The sequence below is a fragment of the Gymnoscopelus microlampas genome (genome assembly GCF_963454915.1).
Source record: "Gymnoscopelus microlampas genome assembly, chromosome: 23".
Taxonomy (NCBI): domain Eukaryota; kingdom Metazoa; phylum Chordata; class Actinopteri; order Myctophiformes; family Myctophidae; genus Gymnoscopelus; species Gymnoscopelus microlampas.
The window spans coordinates 34,267,090-34,294,402 of NC_139960.1; the positions used below are offsets into that span (position 1 = coordinate 34,267,090).

At 39.0% G+C, this 27,313-nt stretch overlaps 1 protein-coding gene across 1 annotated transcript; it reads left to right on the plus strand.

Moving 5' to 3' along the window:
• Positions 1-9,620: 9,620 nt before the first annotated feature.
• LOC311039474 (protein NLRC3-like) lies at positions 9,621-27,110 on the plus strand. Its single transcript, XM_084049377.1, has 11 exons — positions 9,621-9,633; positions 10,643-10,711; positions 12,276-12,344; positions 14,683-14,728; positions 14,961-15,209; positions 16,444-16,479; positions 17,820-19,623; positions 19,706-19,879; positions 20,639-20,794; positions 20,971-21,017; positions 25,120-27,110. Exons 2-11 carry the CDS (start codon positions 10,655-10,657, stop codon positions 25,671-25,673), a joined length of 3,192 nt encoding a protein of 1,063 aa, XP_083905503.1. The 5' UTR covers positions 9,621-9,633; positions 10,643-10,654; the 3' UTR covers positions 25,674-27,110.
• Positions 27,111-27,313: the final 203 nt, after the last annotated feature.

A 27,313-nucleotide genomic window follows, 5' to 3' on the forward strand; every position in this document is an offset into this window, starting at 1 on the left:
TTGGATGAATGCATTACAGTGTGTGGTATTACAGTATATTGTATATTATGACTGTATGAATGTAAGAAATAATTGCATAAGATAATGGTGATTATTTTGTAAAAACATTGTATGTACATTCAGTAACATTGATTTATTTCTTCTCTGCATGAAGTGTCAGAGCTGTCTGAAGGGCTAGACTACTGGTAGAGGTTTGGGTTGTGAGGTTCCCTTGCCATGATTTAACTCCAAAGGTGGGCAAGAAATGAAAAATGCATGGTTGCTCCACTGATTAGAAATTGATAATTCAAAATATGCTCCTCATTGACTTACATTGTACGGCGAAACATCTCTCAAAGTCACTATTTTAGTCCATCCAGCAAAAGCAAACAAAACTGATTCAGACAATATGGAACATCACAAAACCCAGTACCGTTTTCTTTTTTAATATATCAAAATGTCAACTTCCTGTTGAAGATCCGGATGCACGGATCCAGTTCGTGTTTTCTTCCTAATAAGAGAAAGATTAACAGGAAGTTGACATTTTTATAAATAAATGAAACAGTACTGGGTTTGGTGATTTCTATATTGTCTGAATCAGCTTTGTTTGAGTTTGTTTATGTGCTAAAAGAGTGACTTTGAGAGCTGTTTTACCGTACAATGTAAGTCAATGAAGAGCACATTTTGAATGATCAATTTCTAATTAATGGAGCAATTATGTTTTGATTTCTCGTCCACCTTAAGAGTTACATCATGTCAAGGTAGCACAACCCAAACCTCTACCAGAGTGGTCTTGCCCTTTGGGTGTGTCCGTGTGTGTGTCCGTGTGTGTGTCCGTGTGTGTGTGTGTGTGTGTGTGTGTGTGTGTGTGCGTGTGTGCGCGCGCGCGTGTGTGTCTAAATCTAAACATGCACGCGTGGGGTAGCATCACAAGCAGGTGGTAGAGGGGGACAAACACACATTTAGGAAAGAACTTTGAGTAGCTAAGAAAACACACCTTAACCAATTAAACCCTACATAAATTGACTGGAGTCCTCCAGGGGTCTATACTAGACCCCCCAATTTCCTCCCAAATCTCTTTGCCGTAAATAGCTCATCTACAAGCTCACAACACGTTGCATCGTATGTTGTGAGATTGTATTATTACTAAATATTACTATTTCCCTGAATGTTGGCCAGAATAGGGACTGGGGTTCATGTGGTTAAAATGGGCACAAAACTGTCTTTATGTGTTGAACAGCAGTTTCTCCATGTGGGTTTGGGAGTCAGACTCATTAGTGTGAAAAGAAAAAAAAAAGTCAGTTAAAGGGCAAGACCACTTTGGTAGAGGTTTGGGTTGTTTAGTTACCTTGCCATGATGTAACTCCAAAGTTGGACGAGAAATCAAAAATAATTGCTCCATTGATTAGAAATTGAATATATGCACCTCATTGACTTACATTGTACGATAAAACAGCTCTCAAAGTCACTCTTTTAGCACATAAACGAACGCAAACAAAGTTGATTCAGACAATATAGAACATCACCAAACCCAGTAAAAAAAAAATTAATTATAAAAATGTCAACTTATTGTTGATTTCACAATTTTTTTTGTATTAACTGTATTAAGAAGAAAACCCGGATTGGATCCGTAGATCGGGATCCGGATCTTCAAATTGAAGTTGAAATACTGTAGGTAAAAGAGTGACTTTGAGTAAGTCAATGAGGAGCATATTTTTAATTGACAATTTCTAATCAATGGAGAAATTATTTTTGATTTCTTGTCCACCTTTGCACCATGGCAAGGTAACTACACAACCCAAACCTCTATCAGAGTGGTCTTGCTCTTTAAATCTTCAATATCTTTTAATCATCTACATTTACAGTTAGCTGATGTGGTATGGACTGTAGCATCCATCTACCACGCACTTGCGTACGCACACAGAGACAGGCAGACAGACAGACAGACAGACAGACAGACAGACAGACAGACAGACAGACAGACAGTGGTACAAAACTCTATAAATGGATATTGTTGGACACACTGTGTGAAATTAAGGCTTATGACACGCCTCAGTTTACTACAGAGTTTATTTTCTTCATCTATCCAAAACCCAAAGTAAAAATTCCAACATTGCTGATGGCCAGTCCTTCCCACACACCAGTTCAAATGCTACATTGATTAGTTTGATTATATGTGTATTACTGTACATGGTACATTATGACCATGAATGTAAGACATCATTGTATCAATTAATGCTAATCATTTTGTAAAAAAAAATACACCTTCAGTAACATTGATTTATCTTATAAATTGTCAGTGCTGGTGAGATAGATGAATATTAATGAACATTAAATGAATAAACACACCATTTCACACAACCTTCTTTAACCACAATCCATGTTTCTAATGTACTTCAAAATAAGCCCAGATTGTGTTCAGTACCATGATGGTGAATGAAGTCATGTGGTTGTTTTACCTACATAGACATGATACTGTGTGATTAAGCTTGATTCAATGTAGCCATTGGAGGATCATGAGATCCACACAGGATCAACAACACACACATAGCTACACACTATACACACAACTGTTAACATATTAACTGACGTGTCATTTATGCTCCGTCATACGATGGTGTCGCTTGACTTGCTGACATTAGCTGATCTACAAGTTTAAAATGCATCGTGCATGCAAGATGTTGTGAGCTTGTAGATCAGCTATTTTTTTTAGAGCTGCTGAAATGTAGAACACACACTAAGAAGACACCCCTGTGATAGTGTCAAAGTGTCCTTGAGCAAAACACTGAACCCCTAACTGCTCCTGAGGAGCAGGTTGGAGCCTTACATGGGCTCCTCTGCTGTCATTGTGTGAATGGATGAATGTAATGCACATTGTAAATGTTACATTTATCATTTCACTGGAGTCCCCCAGGGGTCTATACTTGGCCCCTCATTTTCTCCCAAACCTCTCTGAAAATAACTGATCTACAAACTCTCAACATGTTACAACATGACATGTTGTGAGATTGTAGATCAGCTATTTTAGGCAAATATTTGCCTACTTTCGCAGACTGTTACCTATAATGACATGAATAGAATAGGGATGCTGGGGTTCAAGTGGTTAGAAGGGAGGGGCAAAACTGTCTAATTATCTTGAGCACCAGTTGCTCCATTTGGGTTTGATTCAAATCTACAATATCTTCATATTTTAATCATCCACACCAAGCTGATCTGGTGTAGCACAGAATGCAAAACTGAGGTTACCAGAAAGCCTATAATTAAAGTTACACTGTTGTGCCAAGCTATTGGTCTATGTCTTTGGACATTGGTCTATGTCTTTTATATGGATTTGTATATATTCATCATGTTCCATGAGTTCATCAGTCATTGTATTCGTGATACAGTATTTTATCCATGACGCCATGTTAAATGGTTTAATAGGTTTATTGTTTACCTGATATCCTATATTTTCAATCTCCAGATAATGTTTTGATAGTATATTGTTTAGATTGATGCTAGGTTACCTGTGATCCTAGTTGACTGAGTCACTACACTGTCTCTCTGCATTTGATGTATGTGTTTATATTGCTCATTGTAAGTCTCTCTAGATGACTAATAGGGGCGGCAGTGGCTCAGGGGTAGAGTGGGCCGGGTAGAATGTACTGGAAACCGTGGGCCGGGTAGAATGTACTGGAAACCGCAAGGTTCCCAGTTCGATCCCGGGCTGGGGGGCTCCCCCAGAGTTAGTGTGGAAGTGTCCTTGAGCAAGGCGCTGAACCCCTAATTGCTCCCAATGAGCAGGTTGGTGCCTTGCATGGTTTCCTCCGCCATCGGTGTGTGAATGTAATGCACAAGGCTTTAAGGTGTGTGTGTGTGAGTGTGTGTGTGTGTGTGTGTGTGTGTGTGTGTGTGTGTGTGTGTGTGTGTGTGTGGGGGGGGGGATACAGAGGTTGTCAACAGGTGAACTATAAATGCACCATTTCGCACATTTATAAAGAGCCTCTGCTAAGTGCCTAAATTGTACCGTGTGTGTGTGCGTGCGCTTGTGTTACTATACTTATGAGAGCCAAATGTCCCCACAAGAATAGTACTTAGTTGGGTGCTGGTTTCGTGCACCAAAAATAGGTGATCTACAAGATTGTCTATTTAAGGCTTTAGGGTTATGAAAAAAAAGTTAAATGGCATTCATAAAATCAAAAGTATGTTAATACAAACGTGTGTGTGTGTGTGTGTGTGTGTGTGTGTGTGTGTGTGTGTGTGTGTGTGTGTGATACAAAGGTTGTCAACAGGTGAACGTCCTGATTGGCTGTCTGTAGTTCCAGTCACCTCCAGACCCGCCCACAGTACTGTCTCCACCTATCACATGTGCTTTGTGCTCATGAATATGTAAGCAGGTATGTGATGTCTCACACATGTTAATGTCACACTGACTTAAAGAGTGTTCTACTGTATGTACTGTCATAAAACATATTTAACATCGTACACTCTAACAATCACATTCACAAATCATTGTATTATATTAAGTCAGGACTGAGCATTTTTATAGACAAAATAAAGAATATGAGACTATATTAATACATCTATGCACAGCCTCACCAGGTGTCATATTGTTGTACAATATACTGATTAATGTGAAGAAACATTGTCTTCTTTGCAGATGCAGATCAACGTTGACTTGATCTGGATGTGAATTCACCAGGTAATATTACACATGTTGGATGAATGCATTACAGTGTGTGGTATTACAGTATATTATATATTATGACTGTATGAATGTAAGAAATAATTTCTTGGTTATTATTTTGTAAAAACATTGTATGTACATTCAGTAACATTGATTTATTTCTTTTCTGCATGAAGTGTCAGAGCTGTCTGAAGGGCTAGACTACTGGTAGAGGTCTGGGTTGTGTGGTTACCTTGCCATGATGTAACTCCAAAGGTGGGAAGAAATGAAAAATGCATGGTTGCTCCACTGATTAGAAATTGATAATTCAAAATATGCTCCTCATTGACTTGCATTGTACGGTGAAACATCTCTCAAAGTCACTATTTTAGTCCATCCAGCAAAAGCAAACAAAACTGATTCAGACAATATGGAACATCACAAAACCCAGTACCATTTTCTTTTTTAATATATCAAAATGTCAACTTCCTGTTGAAGATCCGGATGCACGGATCCAGTTCGTGTTTTCTTCCTAATAAGAGAAAGATTGACAGGAAGTTGACATTTTTATAAATAAATGAAACAGTACTGGGTTTGGTGATTTCTATATTGTCTGAATCAGCTTTGTTTGAGTTTGTTTATGTGCTAAAAGAGTGACTTTGAGAGCTGTTTTACCGTACAATGTAAGTCAATGAGGAGCATATTTTGAATGATCAATTTCTAATTAATGGAGCAATTATGTTTTGATTTCTTGTCCACCTTAAGAGTTACATCATGGCAAGGTAACTACACAACCCAACCCTCTACCAGAGTGGTCTTGCCGTGTGTGTGTGTGTGTGTGTGTGTGTGTGTGTGTGTGTGTGTGTGTGTGTGTGTGTGTGTGTGTGTGTGTGTGTGTGTGTGTGTGTGTGTGTGTGTGTGTGTGTGTGTGTGTGTGTGTGTGTGTGTCTAAATCTAAACGTGCACGTATGGGGTAGCATCACAAGCAGGTGGTAGAGGGGGACAAACACACATTTAGGAAAGAACTTTGAGTAGCTAAGAAAACACACCTTAACCAATTAAACCCTATATACATTGACCAGAGTCCTCCAGGGGTCTGTACTAGACTCCCTCATTTTCTCCCAAATCTCTTTGCCTTAAATAGCTCATCTACAAGCTCACAACATGTTGCATCGTGATATGTTGTGAGATTGTATTATTACTATTTCCCTGAATGTTGGCTTATTATAACATGGGCAGAACAGGGACTGGGGTTCATTTGGTTACAATGGGCACACATCTGTCTTTATGTGTTGAACACATAGGCGGCGGGTGAGCCCGACATTTGGGAAGGCTGCGCGCGCGTGCATGTGTCCACACATTTTCAATTATCAATTTTTAATCAATGTAGCAATTATTTTTGATGAAAATGATTGATGCTCAATTCCTCTACTCTACTCATTATTTGAAACAGCCAGTGGGTAAGATAAAGTTTTACTCCTACTTGGCTGTGCCTCGGCCTGTGTTTTGCCTTGAGGCGATCAGGGCTACTCACCCCCCAAGTCATTTAGAATAATACATGTTAAAATATATATATTGTTTTAATATTAAATCAGTAAAATCAGGCAAAAATAAGAATTAAATAACATAACCCTAACCTAACCCTGACCCTAAAACCGAAATAAAGTAACCAAAAACCGAAAAGAAACTAACAAAATCCGGCCAAAAACATTCACCAGTCTTTTAAAACATGGATTTGATATTTGATTATCTGTAGAACATATTTGACGAGTAGGTGAAATGGCATGTCATTGTAAAATAATAATTACTGTATGTCTCCTCTATATAGCCCTATTTGCCCATGTGGAATTTGTCCTCTGCTTTTATCCATTATTAGGAGCAGTGGCAAATGACAGTGATTATGTATATTTAATGTATTTTATGTGTGCACATTCATGCAATTAATTCCAAAACTCACTGATAACAATAGTATTTGAACTGGGTCAACATCTATATCTACATCTACATCTACACTAACATTATCTATATAATGCTAGTGCCAGTATTGCCATGGCAACACTACTTTTCAAGCAAGTATTGCCTGGCATTAATAATTTTTCTTCCAGACCAAATGCCATTTTTATTCAATTTTATTGAACACTTGAGTAACCTCTAATGAAAACTTAATTGTATGTAGTGAAGAACTGACTGCATCAACCATATTATTATTATTATTATTATTATTATTATCCTAAATGGCTTCACCGCCTCAAACGCCTCCCAGGCGATGGGAAGCAACATCCTCCCAGACAATGGCATTATTATACAATCTGTCAAGGCAACAGTCTGGCTCGCGAGACCAGGAGGCAGGTGATTCCTGGCTCCTGCAGCCCCCGCACTTAACAACAACTGTGCACTATGTTGTGCCTTCCTTTTGGAACCCTGTAGGCCAGGGGGTTTTGAGGCCAAGGACCCCTTAGCTGAGAAAGAGATGAAGCAGGGACCCACTACATATTGAATAAAATGATGTTGCAAATTACCTTTTTTTCCCATATATTTCATAGATAGCTTCATAGATTTGTTTGACACACATTATCTTTACTAATATGTTGGATTTGTGTTATTGGATGTGCATTTTCAGACGTTAACTTTTTAAACCCTCAATATTTAGTCAACTTGAACCTTGGCTCTGTACCTGGTCTGCTCTTTTTCCCTCTACACCAGCTCTCCGAAAATAGCCGATCTACAAGCTCAAGCTTGTGAGCTTGCTATTTTCGGCTAATGTTCCCCATCACACAAAGATTTGGTGGACCCCCTGTAGTTAGTTTGAGGACCCCCTGGGGGTCCCGGACCCCCTGTTGAAGACCCATGCAGGCTATACCTTTTTTTTTTTTTGGGAGCCCTCCCAAATACAAAAAAGGTATACAGGGTTCTGAAAAGGGCTAAACTGATCAACTCCTTCTGGCGACTGCAGAGGAAGCTCACTAAAATAAATGCATCCAGATTCAGTGGTAGGAGGCAGGCAGGTTATGACGGCTGATAATGCTGAAGTTGAGCACTGACCGGCGGATATGAAGAGTGAGTGTCAGTCTCTCTCTGGTGGTTCTAAGACCTGGCTGTTTGGTTTGTCCCATTAAAATGGATCAAGGACGAGCTGCTAGTTAAAGGGTAGCATTTATTTTCAACATTGAACCATGTCATAATATACCTTAGAGCTGTTGTGTGGAAATAAGAACAAAGTCCACCCCCCCCTTCTATGATGCCTATAACTGGAGAATTGATTGTTGAGGTCATGTGATCAGTAACATATGGAAGGTGTACTCTTTGGCCCGCCCTCTAGGCTGCCTCATTCACTGGAATGGGGAATCTCACTTCCAGCTGAAACTGTGCGACTTGAATATAGAGTTAAGACTTGTTAAAGCATTGTCAGCCAATTTATTTCTATTATCTATAATGTGATATATAACCATATGCCATTATAAACTACGGTACTACAAGTTACACTGTTTCAGCTGGAAGTGAGATTCCTCATTAATTTTTTTTGTGCCGAATACTACTTTGAAAGTGGTGGCAGCAGCTATGATAATGCTGATTCATGTTTCTTTGACCAGATAGAAACACCAGGTAACAACAGATTGTTACAAACACCTCCTTCCATTGGTGAGCCATGAAGTCTCAGAGCTGACAGCTCTGACAGACTGGGTGAGTTGGACATAGAAACATTTCCTTCATTAAGTGACCAAAACACCCTCACCTCCCTAGGAATGTAACACACCATGTCACACAACCTCCTTTAACTACAATCATATTTCAACAAACCTAAAATACATCTCTAAATCTGTTCTAACTTTCCCTAATGGAGTCTTTGTTATTTAATGTGGTTAATGTGCACCATCTAGTGGTCTTATTGTGAAACGACAACACCTGATCACTGATTTCTCTGTTTAAAATGATTCATCATCTCAGACTCCATTGTATTTTATCCACCTTTAATACAGATTATAACGTTTTAATTATGTCTAAAGTTGTGTGAATCTGTTCTCTTCCCTTCATGACAGCAGTCATTTATATCATTTTCTAAATATCTTCATATAATTGGTCCTCACTAATGCTCATTATAAGTAGATGCACCATTACTGTCTTCTCAGAGGAATCTCAGAGTGTCTCAGAGGAGGATGTGGACAGTTCAGAAACCTGCCTACCAGTGACATCATCGGTAGACAGGTTTGGTCAAAACTAGTCTTCAAACCTTTTATTTTTTATTAATGCAAGAACAATGACTTCTACAGTATGTCATTATGCTAACGTTCGAGGAATAGAAAGGCTGTAGGTTCTATTGGCTTGGAAACTGCATCGACTGGTAGGCAGGTTTCTGAACTGTCCACATCCCACCAATGAGACACAGAGTGAGTAGACATACATTGTGCCATCTTATAATGAGCATTAGTGAGGACTAATTATATGAAGATAAGGTTGAAAATGTCTGAAGTGCTCCTTTAAATGAATAAGGTATCATCTGGAGTCATCTACTGGCACTCTATATGTGTAAATGTGTAATATCCCTTTGATTATAATAAACATTGCATTTGACTATAGTTCTATTATGTACGTTTAGCTTTAAAGTGATTTCACTCCACCTCCTTCTGCCCCCCCCACACACACACATTTCTTTTTTCCCCTTCTTTTTTTAAACATCTGTTTGTTGCAGTTTTTTCCCTCACACAGGTATTTTTTTCAATGAATAATAAAAACAGAATTTGAACAGATAAAAGAAATACAAAATATAAATATAAATTAGACATACAACATTTCTGTTGTGATTCTCATTTAGAGTATAGTGTTAAATATAACTGTCATGTACATATAAATGCATAGATTACAGTGTTTTGTTGCTACAGAGAACATTATATTTTGCATGCACCTGATCTTCATGTAATCAAGCTAATGCCCCTTCAACCTTTGTCCTCCAGACAGCTTTCAGATGACCACACATCATGGATAAAGCTTCAGGATCAAAATCTGAATACATTGTAATGTCACATCACAGTATACAGGTGTAAAGTGGGTGGAATTCGTTTTTTGTGCAAGCTCCATCATTTTTGTTACTTTAAGAAAGCAGAAAATAAAATTAGAGGGGAGCAGGGGGCAGTAAAAAATAAACGGAGAGGCACAAATCTAAAATTGTCTACATATATACACAAAGCATAAACCAGCAAGTACAGTATGTACATGAGGTTAGACATATGGTGCGAGGTGGTAACACATTCAGCAGGTCCACATTAGCAGCGGGTATGTATATGATTTAGACATAGTGTAAGGTGTATGTTATTAGATCAATGCCATTCATCATGCAAAATATATTAAAATAGTGCCAAATATCAAATATAACATTTGTCAACACATAGAAAAATGTAAAAGATGTCAAACGATGCATTGCTTGGATGCATATTATAGACATGATGCAAATTCAACCCATTTTCATAGGTTTTCAGTTGACTCATTTAGAGCTGAATTATTAGGTCCCTCTGAGTGTTTGCCGTTTCATGCCAACTCCATATAGAATAGGTGCCTCATATGGCTCAAGTCAGCTTCAAACGGCGCACCTTTTTCAATCTGACTGGTTTTCCAATCATACTGTGACATATATAATCTATACGCATATATGCACATACGTGAAATTCATCCTCTGCATTTACCCATCCTATAACAACTAGGAGCAGTGAGCAGCCATTTGCTCTGGGGAGCAATTAGGGGTTAAGAGTCTTGCTTCATCCAATCATAATGAAACATTCAACCAAGCCGTGTAAACTTTGGTACACTGCTGTATACAATGACACAGCCTCTGTTAAAGCAAAACGACGCTTTGGTAGATGTGAGATGTCTTCAATAGGTGCTCTGTTGTTCAGAAATGAATTATCCAAAATATTCTACCCATGCAGAATGAAACCGGTCTCAAAGTCAATCTTTTAACACTTGAATTATTTTTGATGTAGGCAAGCCTCATATCTTCAATAATGTAATCTATGTCTGTTTCAACAGCAGTGTAAAGAGATGGAGTCCAGAGTGGAAGGTGGTGATTCTGGAGAAACAAAAGCTTCCTCAGAGCAGGTAAACAGCTTCAACCTTTGTCCTCCAGACAGCTTTCAGATGACCACACATCATGGATAAAGGTTCAGGATCAAAATTTGAATACATTTTTATTGTCACATCACAGTATACAGGTGTAAAAAGGGGGTGAAATTAGTTTTTTGTGCAAGCTCCATCATTTTTGTTAATATCAGACAGAAGAAAATAGAATAAGAGGGGAGCAGGGGACGAGGGAAAATACATTAAAATCAGACGGGTAAAGAAAACATTGTCACGGAGAGGCAAAAATCAAAAATTATCTACATATACACATAGCGACAAGCAGGTACAGTATACTGTAAAAAGTCTGATCAGTGTTTAATCAAACAATTGTGGCAACAAAGTGACACATTATATAATTGAATAGAATTCAAGCTTGAGAAAATGAGTTGTATTTACTAGATATTTGGTGGATTTTGATTTATGTTTACTAACTAATTGTTTGACATAGGTGCTCTGTAGTTCAGTTAATGATCCAAAATATTGTACCCATGCAGAATGAAACAGGTCTCAAAGACAATCTTTTAACACGTAAATGAACACAAAGTGGATTCCGCCAATGTATAACATCTATTTTTATTTATGCCATACATTAAATGACCTAGAGGGTGGGAGGGCTGGCCTACGGTGGACGTCACAAACATAATATCTGGACTTGTGAGGCGCACCGTTACTCTGATCCACACCAAACTTGCCACAAACACTGTTCAGGGGTCTAACATGAGAATAGTCACACGGGGGACATGTGTGGCAGGGGAACCTGAATTCATATCAATGTGTCAATTCCTTTTGTCTGTGAGGTGTTATACTTTTGTTATGCTTTTGAAAAGTATAATCATTTGTCAAAATAATGCAATTAAGGCATTTTTCTCTTTTAAACATTGAAAGGGTCATTTCATTCAGAGTTACTCATGATTTTATTGTGTATTATTGTGTGTGTGTGTGTGTGTGTGTGTGTGTGTGTGTGTGTGTGTGTGTGTGTGTGTGTGTGTGTGTGTGTGTGTGTGTGTGTGTGTGTGTGTGTGTGTGTGCGTGTATACAAGATCACCCAGAAATGTTCATGTTTTTGATAGAAATGTACACTAAACAACAATAGACTTATGTTTATTTTTATTTTTTTATCTAAAATTGTATTTTTTTATTATTTTTTTGAATGCCACTAACAAAACCGTGTATTCATTCATTGAACAGCATAACGCAATTACAATGATGTATCCTTTAATCAGCAGTTTATCATTAGGATACTAAAGTAATTTGCAACATTAGTAGGCTAATGTCTTGGCTCTTCAAATTTATTTGATCATAATTTTCCATTGATCAACAAAGAAGAAGACTCTAAGAGGGGATCAATGCAACTTGATCCCTATATCTTTCACTTGTTTAAACGGTAGCAAAAATAGCCAACCTACACGCTCTCAACGCATCACAAAGTGACACATTGTATCTGCTAGTTTATATTTTCAAAAGTGTGTTTAGATTTTTGAAAATGGGTATATTTTTTACCTATACATATCTTCAATAATGTAATCTACGTCTGTTTCAACAGCAGTGTAAAGAGATGGAGTCCAGAGTGGAAGGTGGTGATTCTGGAGAAACTAAAGCTTCCTCAGAGCAGGTAAACAGCTTCAACCTTTGTCCTCACACAGCTTTCAGATGACCACACATCATGACTAAAGGTTCAGGATCAAAATCAGAATACATTTTAATGTCACATCACAGTATACAGGTGTAAAAAGTGGGTGGAATTTGTTTTTTGTGTAAGCTCCATCATTTTTGTTATACTTTCAGAAAGAATAAAATAAAATATGAGAGATGCAGGGGGAGAGGTAAAAAAAATAAATACAATCAGACAATTAAAGAAAACATGTCACGGAGAGGCAAAAATAAAAAATGATCTACATATATACACATAGCATAAACCAGCAGGTACAGTAAAGGTTATAGACATATTATGTTGTGAGGTGGCAACACATTCAGCAGGTTCACTTTAGCAGCAGGTATGTATATGAGATTTAGACATACTGTAAGGTGTGAAAAGACTATCAAGGCATTTTCAGGTTCACATAGAATGGTAGCCTATACCACATGATAACTTTCACAGGTAAACATCTGCATGGTAGATCCACAAGGAAAAGCTAAATAAAGTCCATGGCCAACAGTCTGAGGGCAGCAGGGTGGAAGCGCTTCAGAAAGCTGGTGGTCTTTATTTTTATATATATATTGATTTGTATTATTTTTTATAAGACATGACATCAACAAGACATAACAATAAGACAAACAAACACCAGACTATAATGCATGTTAAATATGAGTAAAACCTGGTGGTCTTGCCCTTGTTACTACGGTAGGCCTCATTGCCTGGCCGTGGTCCCTGGTCACAGGAAGTAAACCTTCTTGTACAGGAACTGAACGTACAGGAACTGTTCATACAGGAACTGTATAAGAACTAGGGCTGAACAATATGGACAACATTTCATATTCACATATCTCGATATTGATACATTTCACGGTATTACTATTCAAATTTCATAATTGATATTGTAAGTGTTATAACAGTGAAATTCTAAGTCAGTGACAACTAAATCAGCATATGACATGTCAGTATCTTAATTTTAAGTAGCTTATAATTGGGTTCACACACTTGTTATTTGATATTCTAAGTGTACCAACAGTGAAAACTAAGCATTCTTCAAAAAATAAATGGCAAGATAGTTTCACTCTTATTTAGAATTTCTCTGACCAAAAGTAAAACACTTACTTTCCTAGGATGCACTCTCTTATTTTGAAAGCCGGAAGTGTTTACTCTCGTTTGACTTGACACAGCGCTATTAGTGCTGGCTTGACGAACATGCTAAGCCAAAGTCACGGCAAATCACTGAGTTCAATAAAACAAACGTAAATCCGACGAATGGACATTAAAAGTCAAGCTTTTCATACTTAAGGTAGCTTTAAGGACATTTCAGACGACGCCTAGTAATTCATCTTATGTCCCATTTTATGTCCCTTACAGCTTCTACACCTATTGTTATCCTTCAAATAGATTTTTGAAACAGGTCACATTGAAAAAAAAAAAAAGTACTGTATATCACTTTGGCTCTTGATATATTTGCTTGGCATTACCAATAGTCCACTTAAATTATTGGATATTCCTAAATGTCTCAAAACAGTCAAGCAACAACAAATGCTCATTGTTGCTGCTGCTTGAACATGGTAGTCCATTTGAGGAGGAGCAGTACTTTATCCCACCTCACTGCTCTCTAGTCCATTGCTTCTCTGTCGCCTCTGCATCGTTATGTTTGTGTGTTTAGTTATTCATTCATTAATTCATTCATTCATTCTGGATGTGCACCGTGTGCAGTGTGTCTCTCTGCAGGCCTCTTCTCCTCAGACACCATTTACACTGAAGTATAAGTTTGACTTAAACAAGGCCCAGTGAAATGTATTCAAATAATACTGGGTGGTTATTGTTATATCCAATAAAGTAGAAAAGTTTTCTCTATGAACTCAAGGCTTTACCAAAGCTAGAGCAACGTGCGAGAGGCCAGCATTAAAGTCCACCAATAACAGAAAAGGCTTGCACACTGATAGAAAGACATTGAGGCTCTTTGAAAGCAAAACCATATATTTTAATTACAAAGTGAAAAAATGTGACAGTGAATAAGTGACACAAGGAGACATTTCGGTACTTAGATGATGATGTTGATGATGATGGTCGAAGGGCCGAAACGTCCATCGCTTGTGTCACTTTTCTGTTTTCCACTATGTCACCTTAGCCAGCCTTTTCTGTTATTAGTGGTTATTGTAATATAAGATCTAACAGAAAACCATCCCAGGTGGTGGGTTTCCGGTTGAAAACCATTACTGTAGTCTGTAGCCAATACCATACAATACATTATTGTTTAATAGCACTCAGGTATGATATGATTCAAATAACATGACTGTGTGTTCAACAGGATGCTGCTGACAGCTTGACTTCAGAGAAAATGGATGCAGAAAAAGGTGAGTTTTTTTCTGCACTTGGTGAAGTGAGTGGTTTGTTGGCTAGTGCTACATTTTGTTTGCCAGGTTGTCCATCCTCAATATCTTATTCTGAAACTAAAAGCGTACCAGTTGTAACACTGCTATGTTTATGTGGGGATGTAGAGATGCTACAGTGTTATTTTTCATTGATATAATGACATTTTTCTTTGACGCATTAATCTAAACCACTCTCTTTTTCTCTTGCAAACAGCAAGAGAGGCTTTTGTGATCCAGCACAGGCCAGAGTTGATTCAAAAGGTTACCACAGTCATGCCTATAGTAGACATTCTAGGAACTATGGTCCATCCTGAGCTCTATGCTAAGATTCAAGCCGAGAAGACAAGCATGGACCAAATGAGAGAACTGTATACAAAGGTGCTAGATCCAGGTGGAACAGTTGTCATAACAACGTTTTACAATGCCCTTAAACAACACGAACCCCACCTGTTGGAGAGGCTTGGTAAGATCAGATGTACTACTGAATTAACTTTCTTATGCAACAACCTTAAAGGATGACTTCACCCATTTTCAACCTATCTTCATATAATTGGTCCTCACTGATGCTCTTTATGATGCCTAAGGTTGAAGGCCTGTAGACAGTTCAGAAACCCGCCTACCAGTGACATCCTCGATGGGGAATCCAAGATAATAGAAAAGTCAGGCTTTATATTCCTGGAAAGTTGGCATGCTATATGGAAGCCATTGTTTTCGTCTTAATAATAATTTAAAATGTGGAATCTTGTTTGAAAAAAGAAAACCTGCCTAACAATGTCCCTGGTAGACTGGTTTCTGAAGTGTCCACAGCCCTTCTATGAGACACAGACCAAGTAGAAAAACATTGAACCATTTTATCATGAGCATTATTTGATGACCAATTATATGAAGATAGGTAAAAAAAATGTGTGAAGTCGTCCTTTAATACAATTTATAACAGCACTTCCGTAGAGTGGATGTATTTCTGTCATGACAGCTACCATCAGGTTAAATATTAGACACCTTGTATCATCAGGGAGCAATTGTGATGCATCAACCATACATCAACATCCGTAAACAACATTATTCCATATTACATTACTGCAGGGATAGTCAACCTTAGGCATGGGTGCCAACATTGGCACAGGGAAGGGTGATCACTGGCAATTATTCTAAAGAAGAAGAAACATTTTTATGTGTATTTATGTGTATGGACAATCAAAATCTGTTGGAAATATTTTATTTGTATGTGGTGTTATAAGTAAACATGATGTTGACATGTCACACTGACTCAAATTTATAAAGATATGGCACTTCATGTCAAAGGTTGCTGACCCCTGCATTACTGTATAAATAGTGACACAATTAAATACAGTCGTCATTGTCAAGAAAGAAAAATCGGAAGTATTATAATAATAATAATAAAACTTTATTTATATAGCACCTCTCAAAACTGTGTTACAAAGTGCTTCACAAAGAAAACAAGAAAAGAAAACAGTAACAAAAAAAGATTAAAAACAATGCAGAAAACAATGTCACTTTGGTGGTCTAGTCAACTTCAGCATCAGTGTCAGCTCCACAGATATTGGTTACCAGGCAAATGTGGTAGTTCTACTGGTAAGATATGAATGTAATTTCCCCCAGATAATGACGAGAGTCCCATTACATGCATGTCATGTCCACTCACAGAGCTCACTCATTATCCTCCTCTCCTTATGCAGGACCTGTACTTCCATCTGAAGACTCAGCTAAACATGGTAAGTTATGAAAGAATCTGACCAGAGCTGTTAATAATAAGAATTATTGTCTATACAAAACCATTGTCATTTATTAATCAAATGATTTAACTGCCAAGACTGTACAGAGCAGTAAGAAAGTCTTCATTCACAACTTAATGTTTTTCTACAAGCATATCTCTACCATTCACTGCAAATAGAAACAGTGAAGATGTGGTATTGATGAGGGATATTTATTTTGTAGTCTTATTCCATTCTGTACCAAAATTGTGGAATGATTGGTTGCTTGACATCATTTGTAATCTGACGCCATTTAACAGTACAACATAGATATACATTTTAAAGACTTTGATCAGCAATGCAATACAGAATTGTAGAGGCCTCTATCGATTGATTGATTAATATCTTAATATCTTAATTGATCAGAGTCAATACACTCCATATGTAATAATACTTAATGGAGTGTGTTGACTCACCTCAATGTCCTACAACGTCTACTCTGACAAAGCGCTCGACACTATGACTCAGACATATTGGTCGGCTTGTGAGGGTAGGTGTGAGGTTCTTGCAGCAGCCTATTAAAAGTCCCTAAAAGGCCAATCTTAATTACTTCCTGTCAAACAAGAAGGTACTGTATGATGGCACCCCTAATTGCTCCCGATGAGCTGGTTGGTGCCTTGCATGGTTTCCTCAGCCATCGGTGTATGAATGTGTGTGTGAATGGGTTAATGGCACGATCAATGTAAAGCGCTTTGGATAAAAGCGCTATATAAATGCACCATTTACCAGTTATTTTACAATTTTATGAATGAATATGAATCTTGATTTCCATAGCCGCACGTTCCTGCAATCCAATAGGGCTACGCCATTTTGATGGCGTAGATGAAGTCCAAACGGTGTATTACTCATTTTAAAACTTAATCAGCACACTATCTGAAAACATTTTAGGTTAGAAATAAGCAACGTAGTAACAGACATGCTTCACAGCTGGCCCTCTCTCTCCCTTGGGCAGCGTGAGGCTGCCCAAGGGAGAGAGAGGCTACACAAACACTAGCCTCTGCTATACAGCTGCAGTGAGTGAGATTCAAGTGTTTCATAGCGTGAGGGGGATTCCCGTGAGGGGAAAACTTCAAAATGAAATTACAAAAAAGCCATTTCACCAGCTCTTTAAGCCTGCATTTGTATGTTATATCCTCAGTCCAGAAAAGTAATATAATGTATACTATAACAAGTTACTGTTGGCAGGAATAAGTAAAGTCATAATACGTTTTGTAAAGAGTAATGCATAACTTTTTTTTGTAACCAGCCCACCACTGTTTAACAAAACATGTGACATGCATCTGTGTTTTATGGTCATTTAGAAACTCAACTGGGGTGTCAACAACTCAAGTCTTATCTGAAGAAAGAGCTTAAGTGTTTGGAAGATTGGACACAAATCAGCCAAACCAAAAAAAAAAAAAAGCATCTGAATGAGATCTTCACAGAGGTCTACATCACAGAGGGATCAAGTGCACAGATCAATAACGAACATGAGGTTAGACAGATTGAAACAGCGTTCAGTAAACAAGACAGTTCAGAAACGCCAATCCAATTTGAAGACATCTTTGAACCTTTACCTGGAGAAGATGAACCAATCAGAACAGTGATGATGAAGGGAGTGGCTGGTATTGGTAAAACAGTTGTAATTGGGAAGCACACTCTAGACTGGGCAGAAGAGAAAGCCAACCAGAATATCCACTTCATATTTCCATTCACTTTCCGAGGGCTGAATTTGGTGAAGGAGAACAGTTACAGTTTGGTGGAACTTCTTCAACACTTTTTTAGTGAAATCAACCTAGCAGGAATCTGCAGCAAAGGGTCCCACGTTGAGTTCATTTTTGATGGCCTAGATGAGTGTAGGTTTTTTTTAAACTTCCATAAAAAGGAGATCTTGACTGATGTCACAAAGCGAACCTCAGTGGACGTGCTGGTGACAAACCTCATTATGGGAAACCTGCTTCCGTCCGCTCGCATCTGGATAACCTCACGACCTGCAGCCGCCAATCAGATCCCTGATAAGTATGTTGACAGGGTGACAGAGCTGAGAGGGTTCACTGACCCCCAGAAGGAGGAGTACTTCAACAAGCGATTCAGTGATGATGAGAACCAGGCCAGAACAATCTTCTCACATGTCGAGAAATCACGAAGCCTCCACATAATGTGTTACCTACCAGTCTTCTGTTGGATCACTGGTACAGTTCTAGAGAGCATCTTGAGAACAGAGGGGAAGGGTGCGCTGCCGAAGACCCAGACTGAGATGTACATACACTTTGTCGTGGTTCAGTCCAAACATCAGAATACCAAGAATAAGGACGAAGCTCAGACACATTCTGACTTGAATCCAGACAATATTAAGACCATTCTGTCTCTGGGAAAACTGGCTTTTGAACAGCTGGAGAAAGGTAACCTGATCTTCAATGACGACGACCTGACAGAGAGTGGCATTGACATCAAAGATGCCTCAGTGTACACAGGAGTGTTCACACAGATGTTTAAAGAGGAGCGTGGGTTGCACAATGTCAAGGTGTTCTGCTTTGTCCATCTGAGCGTTCAGGAGTTTCTGGCTGCGCTTTATGTGTTCCTCACATTCATCAACAAGGGTGTCAACCTACTGTCACAAACAACTTCCAAGTGGTCTAGGCCGTTCGTAGACACATCTACGTTGAATTACCTCTATCAGAGTGCTGTAGACAAGGCCTTGCAGAGTCCAAATGGACACTATGACTTGTTCCTCCGTTTTCTACTGGGCCTTTCAATGGAGAACAACCAGACTCTCTTAAACATGCTAATGAAACAGAAGAAAGAAAACTTGTCAAAGACCAATCAGAAAATAGTCAAGTACATCAAGAAGAAGATCCGAGAGAATTCCTCTCAAGAGAGAACAATCAATCTGCTCCACTGTCTGAATGAGCTGAATGATCAGTCTCTGGAGGAAGAGATCCAACAGTACTTAAGCTCAGGAAGTCTCTCCACAGGCAAACTCTCTCCCGCTCAGTGGTCAACTCTGGTCTTCATGTTGCTGTCATCACAAAAAGAGCTGGATGTGTTTGACCTGAAGAAGTACTCTGCGTCAGAGGAGGCTCTTCTGAGGCTTCTGCCTGTGGTCAAAGCCTCCAATAGAGCTCTGTAGGTATTGTATTTATTATTTCATCTTTTCCTTACATGAAGATAACACAAACGTTGTGTTAACTGTATTACTCCCCCCCAGGCTGAGTGGTTGTAATCTCTCGGAGAGATGCTGTAAGATGTTATCGTCAGTTCTGAGCTCCAGCTCCTCTAGGCTAAAAGAACTCGACCTGAGCAACAATGATTTGCTCGATTCAGGAGTGAAACTAATCGCTGAAGGACTGGGAAGTTCACAATGTAGCCTTGCGACACTCAGGTCAGTATTCCTGAACCTTTTCAGCACATGACCATTTGTGACCCATTCTGCTTCACGTTGGGTACGCCCGCATACAATCAATGTTGAGCAGAGAGGAGAAAAAAAGCCATAAGAACATTTTTCATCCAAAATATGTTAATCCCACAGTCACAATCATGAAATACGTGGCTGTCATTCACCTAAACATTAGAGCTGACATCAGTGTGTAAATAATACATACACGTAGATAAAAACTTAAATTGGTCATCCTTGGTGCATCCTAACATGCTACTTACTTTGTGTTTGTTTTTGGACAACAATGGGTAATCGCTGTGATAATAGTGTTCCATATATTAGGATTTAGAAAGGAAATATTATTCTATTGGTTCATGTATCATGTCCATGTCAAAGTATTAAATAAGGTCAACTAATATGTTTATGAATGTGTAATGTACATGCAAAGCGTGAAACCGCCCGACTTTGTGAAACAAGGTGTTTCACAAGGTGCCATAGCTGAGTGGTTACAGAGGCCGTCTGGGAATCATAAGGTTCTCGTTTTGCCACTCTGCCCACAAAGTCTGGGTCAAAAAGTCCCAGAGCAACCCCTTGACTCCTACCTGGCTGCTGTGATAACAGCACCCACTGCTAGCTAGAATGGATACATGCAGAGTACACATTTAATGTGTGTGTGTGTGTGGGTGGGTGTGCTGGTGTGTGGATGTGGGTGTGCGTGCGTGCGTGCGTGCGTGCGTGCGTGCGTGCATGCGTGTGTGTGTGTAGGTTGTCAGGCTGCATGGTCTCAGAAGTAGGCTGTTCTTATCTGGTCGCAGCTCTGAAATCCAACTCCCATCTCAAAGTGCTGGATTTGAGCTACAATCACCTAGGAGGAGACTCAGAAGAACAGCTGCGCTCTGCTGGACAACTGGAGACCCTCAGGTATGGAGAGACTTGCTACTCAGTGCAAGTTACTAGTAGGGTTAGAGGGACAGGGCATTATACTGTGATGCTGTGTAGTACTGTTTAAAGTGTAATAGCATGACATTATTATCAATCATTGTATCTATTATCAAATAGAATATGCAGGCCTGACTTTGTGTCTCCTTCATCCCCAGTGCCGACCATTGTGGGGCGTGCAGGCTGAAACCAGGACTGAGGAAGTGTAAGTGTGTAATCTGTTTTATTCATGATATCAAAGTATCACACATCCTATTTATATGAACAGAACATGTACACAGCAGCCTGTGAAATTCATTCAGTAACATAGGTGTGCAGAATTATGATGATAATAACCAAGTGTAATGAGTCATACATACACGTTGGCTATACATTAACCTACATGCATACATACATACATACACAAATTGCAGATCTACAGCTCAGATCTTTGTGAGCTTGTAGATCGACACAGTACAGATCAGGCTGCACGGGTCCATTTGGTTCCATTTGTACTCTCTGGGAGTTAAATGAACACTGAGGAGACAGTGGCCCTCATTTATCAACGCAGCGTATAAACCGGCGCATATTTTTCCATATATTCGGCCGTACACCAACGCCGAAGTCACATTTATCAACGCATCCTACACAGCTGATCCGAGCGTACACTAGGTCCCAGCGTTGATAAATGTCACGGCTGAATTTAAATAACACGCCCTTAAATTATTCTCAAAACGCCCCGATTTTACGACATGAAGACGAACCAGAATACGACCAAAGACATGAAAAGCCAATAAGAATCGCTTCGCTTCGCCTCGCCACACACGCCCCTCTCTCTCTCTCTCTCTCTCTCACACACACACACACACACACACACACACACACACACACACACACACACACGCCCGCCCAACTTCGTCTTTCCGTAGCGTAGCGGTACATGAGACTCGGGCGGAATGCAGTGATTCCGTGCCGCCACGTTAATATTGGAGCGTCGGGTTTATATCCTTAACCCAGCCAGGTTGTGTAGCCTACTACATAACTCTCTATGACATAACTCCATAACATAGGACAAGCTACTGTAAGTTTGTAGACCTCACTGTCCATGAAAAGAATGTCGGGGCTCCCGAAAATTATCTCGCAGAATCGCTGCTGCGCTGAAAATAGCAGATCTACAAGCTCACAACGCATTGCGATGGGACCTGTTGTGAGCTTGTAGATCTGCTATTTTCAAATAGCCAACGCAGCCATGCAGATCTGCAAGCTTAACCGAATGACTGTTAAAGCAGTTTGTTTAAATTACTTTATAAAATGTTATATTTTCACAGGGATTTTTTTATTAGTGTAGATATATACATTTATGAGTGGATTATGTGTCCAGATGCCTCTCAGACGCCTCTCAGACAGTCAGACAATGGTGCTCCGCAGGTCTAGAATGGAATAAACGGGAGCAGCCAACGTCAACAACTGGTCTCGACCAGACGTGAGATCTCAGCGTAAAGTAGGATGAAGCCCACGTCAGGATATATTGATAAATGCCGAAAGGTGCGGTGATATCGCCGTACGCTCATTATTCGGGCTGCACCGCGTTGATAAATGAGGGCCAGTGTGCTCTCCCTATAGGACCAGGTGTAGGAGTAGCAGTGATGTTGACGACTTTAACACTGTGTGTGTGTGTGTGTGTGTGTGTGTGTGTGTGTGTGTGTGTGTGTGTGTGTGTGTGTGTGTGTGTGTGTGTGTGTGTGTGTGCGTGCGTGCGTTTCGCTCTTCTGTTGGAGCTTGTTCTTTCTGTGAATGGGTCTCGCACTGTAAAATCCTCAGTGTTCCTTTAACTCTGAGAGTGTCCAACCTGTAAGGGTCCATTTGGTTCCATTTATTTCATGTATAGTTCATCAAAGTATAAAGCCTGATTTATATTCATATTTGTATGACTTACACCAGTCGTATACAAAGTACTCAACCGTAGTACTTGAGTCAAAGTATAGATACTCCTGGTCAAATATTACTCAACTACAAGAAAGCTGCTCTGTCAAATGTTTACTTGAGTAAGTACTTTAGTGGTTGCTTTTAAGAATAATTAAGTATTTTAAAATAATGTGCTTTTGAATCAGTAGTATGTTCTTTTTAAAACCAATGCAATTCTGTATTGAAATGTTTCCATTTTCCCCAAAAATCTGGGCATGAATAGCTGAATGGTTAAGTTGTGCACCACAGGCTCTGATGCCTGACAGTAAGTCTCGGGTTCGTTACCCAAGTATCCAAAAGTACAAATAACAAAATACACTTTTTAATTTGTTTATTTAAAAAAAAAAAGCAAAGATATTTTCAGGGCCTTTTCTGCCTTTATTTATAGTTTGTAGTAGAGATGGACAGGAAACAGGGGGAGAGAGATTGGAACGGGACTCGAACCTGTGGTGCGCTGTCAGGCTACTTATGAGCCTAGGTGCCCGAACCGCAAGGCCAGTCTGGGCCCACTTTACATTTTTTAATATCAATGCACTGCTATCTTAAAATTCTGATATGTTCCCCAAAAAAATAAGATTAGTGTGAATAGTGATAGCAATAGTGAAAACAGCTGATCTACAAGCTCACAACAGTATTCTGAAAAATGTATGTTTCTATATCAGTGGTGCCCAATCCTTTTCATGTCAAGGACCACCCAAAATGATATGTATTTCACCGCCGACCCCCATCTCAAAATATGTTGTTCCAGGGACCCCCAGCAGCAAAGATTTGAGTTTAAAATGTTCACTTTAAAAGAATATATATATATTCAAAGATTTGCACACATTTTTACGTTTTTTCAAAAATAGCAGATCTAAAAGCTCGTAGCGCGGCACTTGGTGCCGCGCTACAAGCTTGTATATCTGCCATTTTTGAATAGCCAAAGTGTAAAATAATGCTTTTTAGCTCAAATAAAAAAATGACACAGATGCGTACCAGGTCTTTTTGGGTTAAGTGGTTAGTTCATAATGTACTTTTTCCCTTTCTAGAAATGTAATCTTTGCCTTTGGAAAGTAGTGGAGTGAAAGTCATACAGTACTCAAGTAAATGCAGTTGATCACTGTCCATTGAAAGACAGTGAGTATAAATGAAGCGTAAGGGTCCATTTAGGTACAAATGGGGGTCAGTTATGTGTTCTCCATAAATCTATAGTTTTAATTATACAAGTGAAACAGACAGTGTGCAGGCGTCCTTTCTTCGTCCACTGTTCACTCTGAAATGAACAGTGAGGATTTTACTGTGCATGCTGTGTAACCACATGACACCAATTTACACCCAAAATGATTCAACACTTTGATTTATCATTTCCAACACCCACTTCATATCTCACCTAGAAACAGGCAGGGGAAAAAAGACATATTGTGAGCTTGTAGATCAGCTTTGTTGTATGAAAATAATTAATATTACAATGACTTTATGTGTGTTTGGAGAAAAATAAAAAGTGTTAAAAATGTTGTTATGACACTTCCAAACACACACACACGCACACGCACACGCACACGCACACGCACACGCACACACACACACACACACACAGACCCCCCTGTGTAGTTGAGTAATATTTGACCGGGAGTATATATACTTTAACTCAAGTACTTTAGGCATCCCAAAGCGGTTGAGTACTTTGTCCAACACTGGTGACATACAGTGGTGGAAAAAGTACTCAAATGTTTTACTTAAGTAAAAGTATCAGTACTGCAATGTAGAAGTACTCTGTTACAGGTAAAAGTCCGGAATAAAAAATTTACTTGAGTAAAAGTACAAAAGTATTGGTATAAAAATGTACTTAAAGTACCAAAAGTAAAAGTACTACAATGTTTGAAAATAGCAGATCTACAAGCTCACAACGCGTCGCATGGCGACGCGTTGTGAGCTTGCAGATCGGCTATTTTCAAATAGCCTAGGTATAAAATAAGGCTAAAGTGGTTAATGTATGTTTTATAATGTAATCATTTATATATCTGCAAAGTAACTAGTAACTCAAGTTATCAAATAATTGTAGTGGAGTAAAAGTACAATATTTGCCCCTGAGATGTAGTGGAGTAGAAGTAAAAGTACTGGAAATTGGAAATACTCCAGTAAAGTAAAAGTACCTCAAAATTGTACTTAAGTACAGTACTTGAGTAAATGTACTTAGTTACTTTACACCACTGGTGACATATAAGTCATACAAATATGAATATAAATCAGGCTTTATACCTTGATGAAGTATAAATGGAACCAAATGGACCCTTACAGGCTGGACACTCAGAGTTAAATGAACACTGAAGATGAAGTAATATGATTGTTAACTGGTGTTGTGTTGTGTGTTGTTCTCTCATCAGATGTGTGTAAACTCACACTGGATCCAAACACAGCACACAGACAACTCTCTCTGTTCGAGAACAACACAAAGGTGACAAGTGTGGGAGGGAAGCAGCCATATCCAGACCACCCAGACAGATTTGACTACCATGAACAGGTTCTGTGTAGAGAAAGTCTGATTGGACGCTGTTACTGGGAGGTAGAGTGGATAGGACATGTTGAGATATCAGTGACATACAGAGGAATCAACAGGAAAGGAAATGATTCTGGTTTAGGAGAGAATGACAAGTCCTGGGGTCTGTTATGTTGTGATGGTATCGGGGACAGCAGTTATGACGTCTATCACAATTTGAAGAAAGCTAAACTCTCTGTCCGTTCTAACATTCTCTTTGGCTCCAACAGAGTAGGGGTGTATTTAGACTGTCCTAATGGCACTCTGTCCTTCTACAAAGTGTCGCCTGACAGTGACACACTCACACACCTACACACCTACCAGTCCACATTCACTGAACCACTCTATGCTGGGTTCTGGTTGATGTATAATGATGACTCAGTGTCTCTATGTCAGATCTAGGAGGTACAGAAACTTCCTTTTGTTCTGGAGGAACACTCACTCTGCTGCTGAAATGATAACACACTATGTACACACACACACACACACGCACGCACGCACACGCGCACGCACGCACACGCGTGGGTAGAGCTTGTAGATCTGCTATATAATAGCAGATCTACAAGCTCACAATGGGTCGCATCGTATGTGACGCGTCGTGAGCATGTAGATCTGCTATTTTGGCAATGGTGTAAAGTAACTAAGTGCATTTACTCAAGTACTGTACTTAAGTACAATGTTGAGGTACTTTTACTTTACTGGAGTATTTCCAATTGTGTATACTTTTACTTCTACTCCACTACATCTCAGAGGCAAATATTGTACTTTTACTCCACTACAATTATTTAATAACTTTAGTTACTAGTTACTTAGCAGATATATAAATGATTACATTATAAAACATACATTAACCACGTTAGCCCTATTCTATAACTATGCTATTTGGAAATAGCAGATCTACAAGCTCACAACGCATCGAATCACGACGCGCTGTGAGCTTGCAGATCTGCTATTTTCAAACATTTCAGTACTTTTACTTTTGGTACTTTAAGTACATTTTGAAACCAATACTTTTGTACTTTTGTACTCAATTCAATTTTGAATTCCGGACTTTTACTTGTAACAGAGTACTTCTACATTGCAGTATTGATACTTTTACTTAAGTAAAACATTTGAGTACTTCTTCCACCACTGTATTTTGTAATATCCAAAGTATAAATCTAAATTCCACAAAGTGTGTGAGTGTCCTTTACGCGTCTCCAGAACGTCCAACCAATCACTTTCATATCCAACGCGTGTAGTGATGACATCACAGTGTGCTGATGACATCACAGAGGAGGTCAGTGCAGAGTGTGAACTCAGTCAGAGCAGTCTTTCTCCAGAACCGGTGTGTCAAAGTCAATGTAAAGGTGTGTGTCTCAATTACATTTAAAGTCAATGTAAAGGTGTGTGTCTCAATTACATTTAAAGTCAATGTAAAGGTGTGTGTCTCAATTACATGCAAAGTCAATGTAAAGGTGTGTGTCTCAATTACATGCAAAGTCAATGTAAAGGTGTGTGTCTCAATTACATGCAAAGTCAATGTAAAGGTGTGTGTCACAAAATGGCGCATGGTGTGTATTGATGACGTCACAAGGGAGCTCAGTGCAGAGTGTGAAGTCAGTCAGATTGACGCTTCTTTGATCAGAAGAGCGTCTATCTTCAGTCTGATAGACGCTGTTTATACTGTAAACAGTACAGCAGTAATATCTGCCATGTCTTTGGTCAAATGTTGTTTAATGAACCTGTGATTTTATCGATTTATTGTGCTTATCAAAGCCAAGTCTTTGGTCAAATATTATGTAATGACCTATGATTTGTATCAATTGTCTGACAGACATTGAGATGGGTTGTACAATGTTGTGCTCATTAACTCTAATGTAATGGTTTTTGAAGCCCTATAACCTGTGTATCATTTGTGACACGCTTTCTAATAAACACATAAGAAAGTCACCTTGTTTTGCTGAGTGCAATGCTTCTATCTTTATAATGAATATAATAATAACTACACACAATGCTTCTATCTTTATAATGAATATAATAATAATAACTACACACAATGC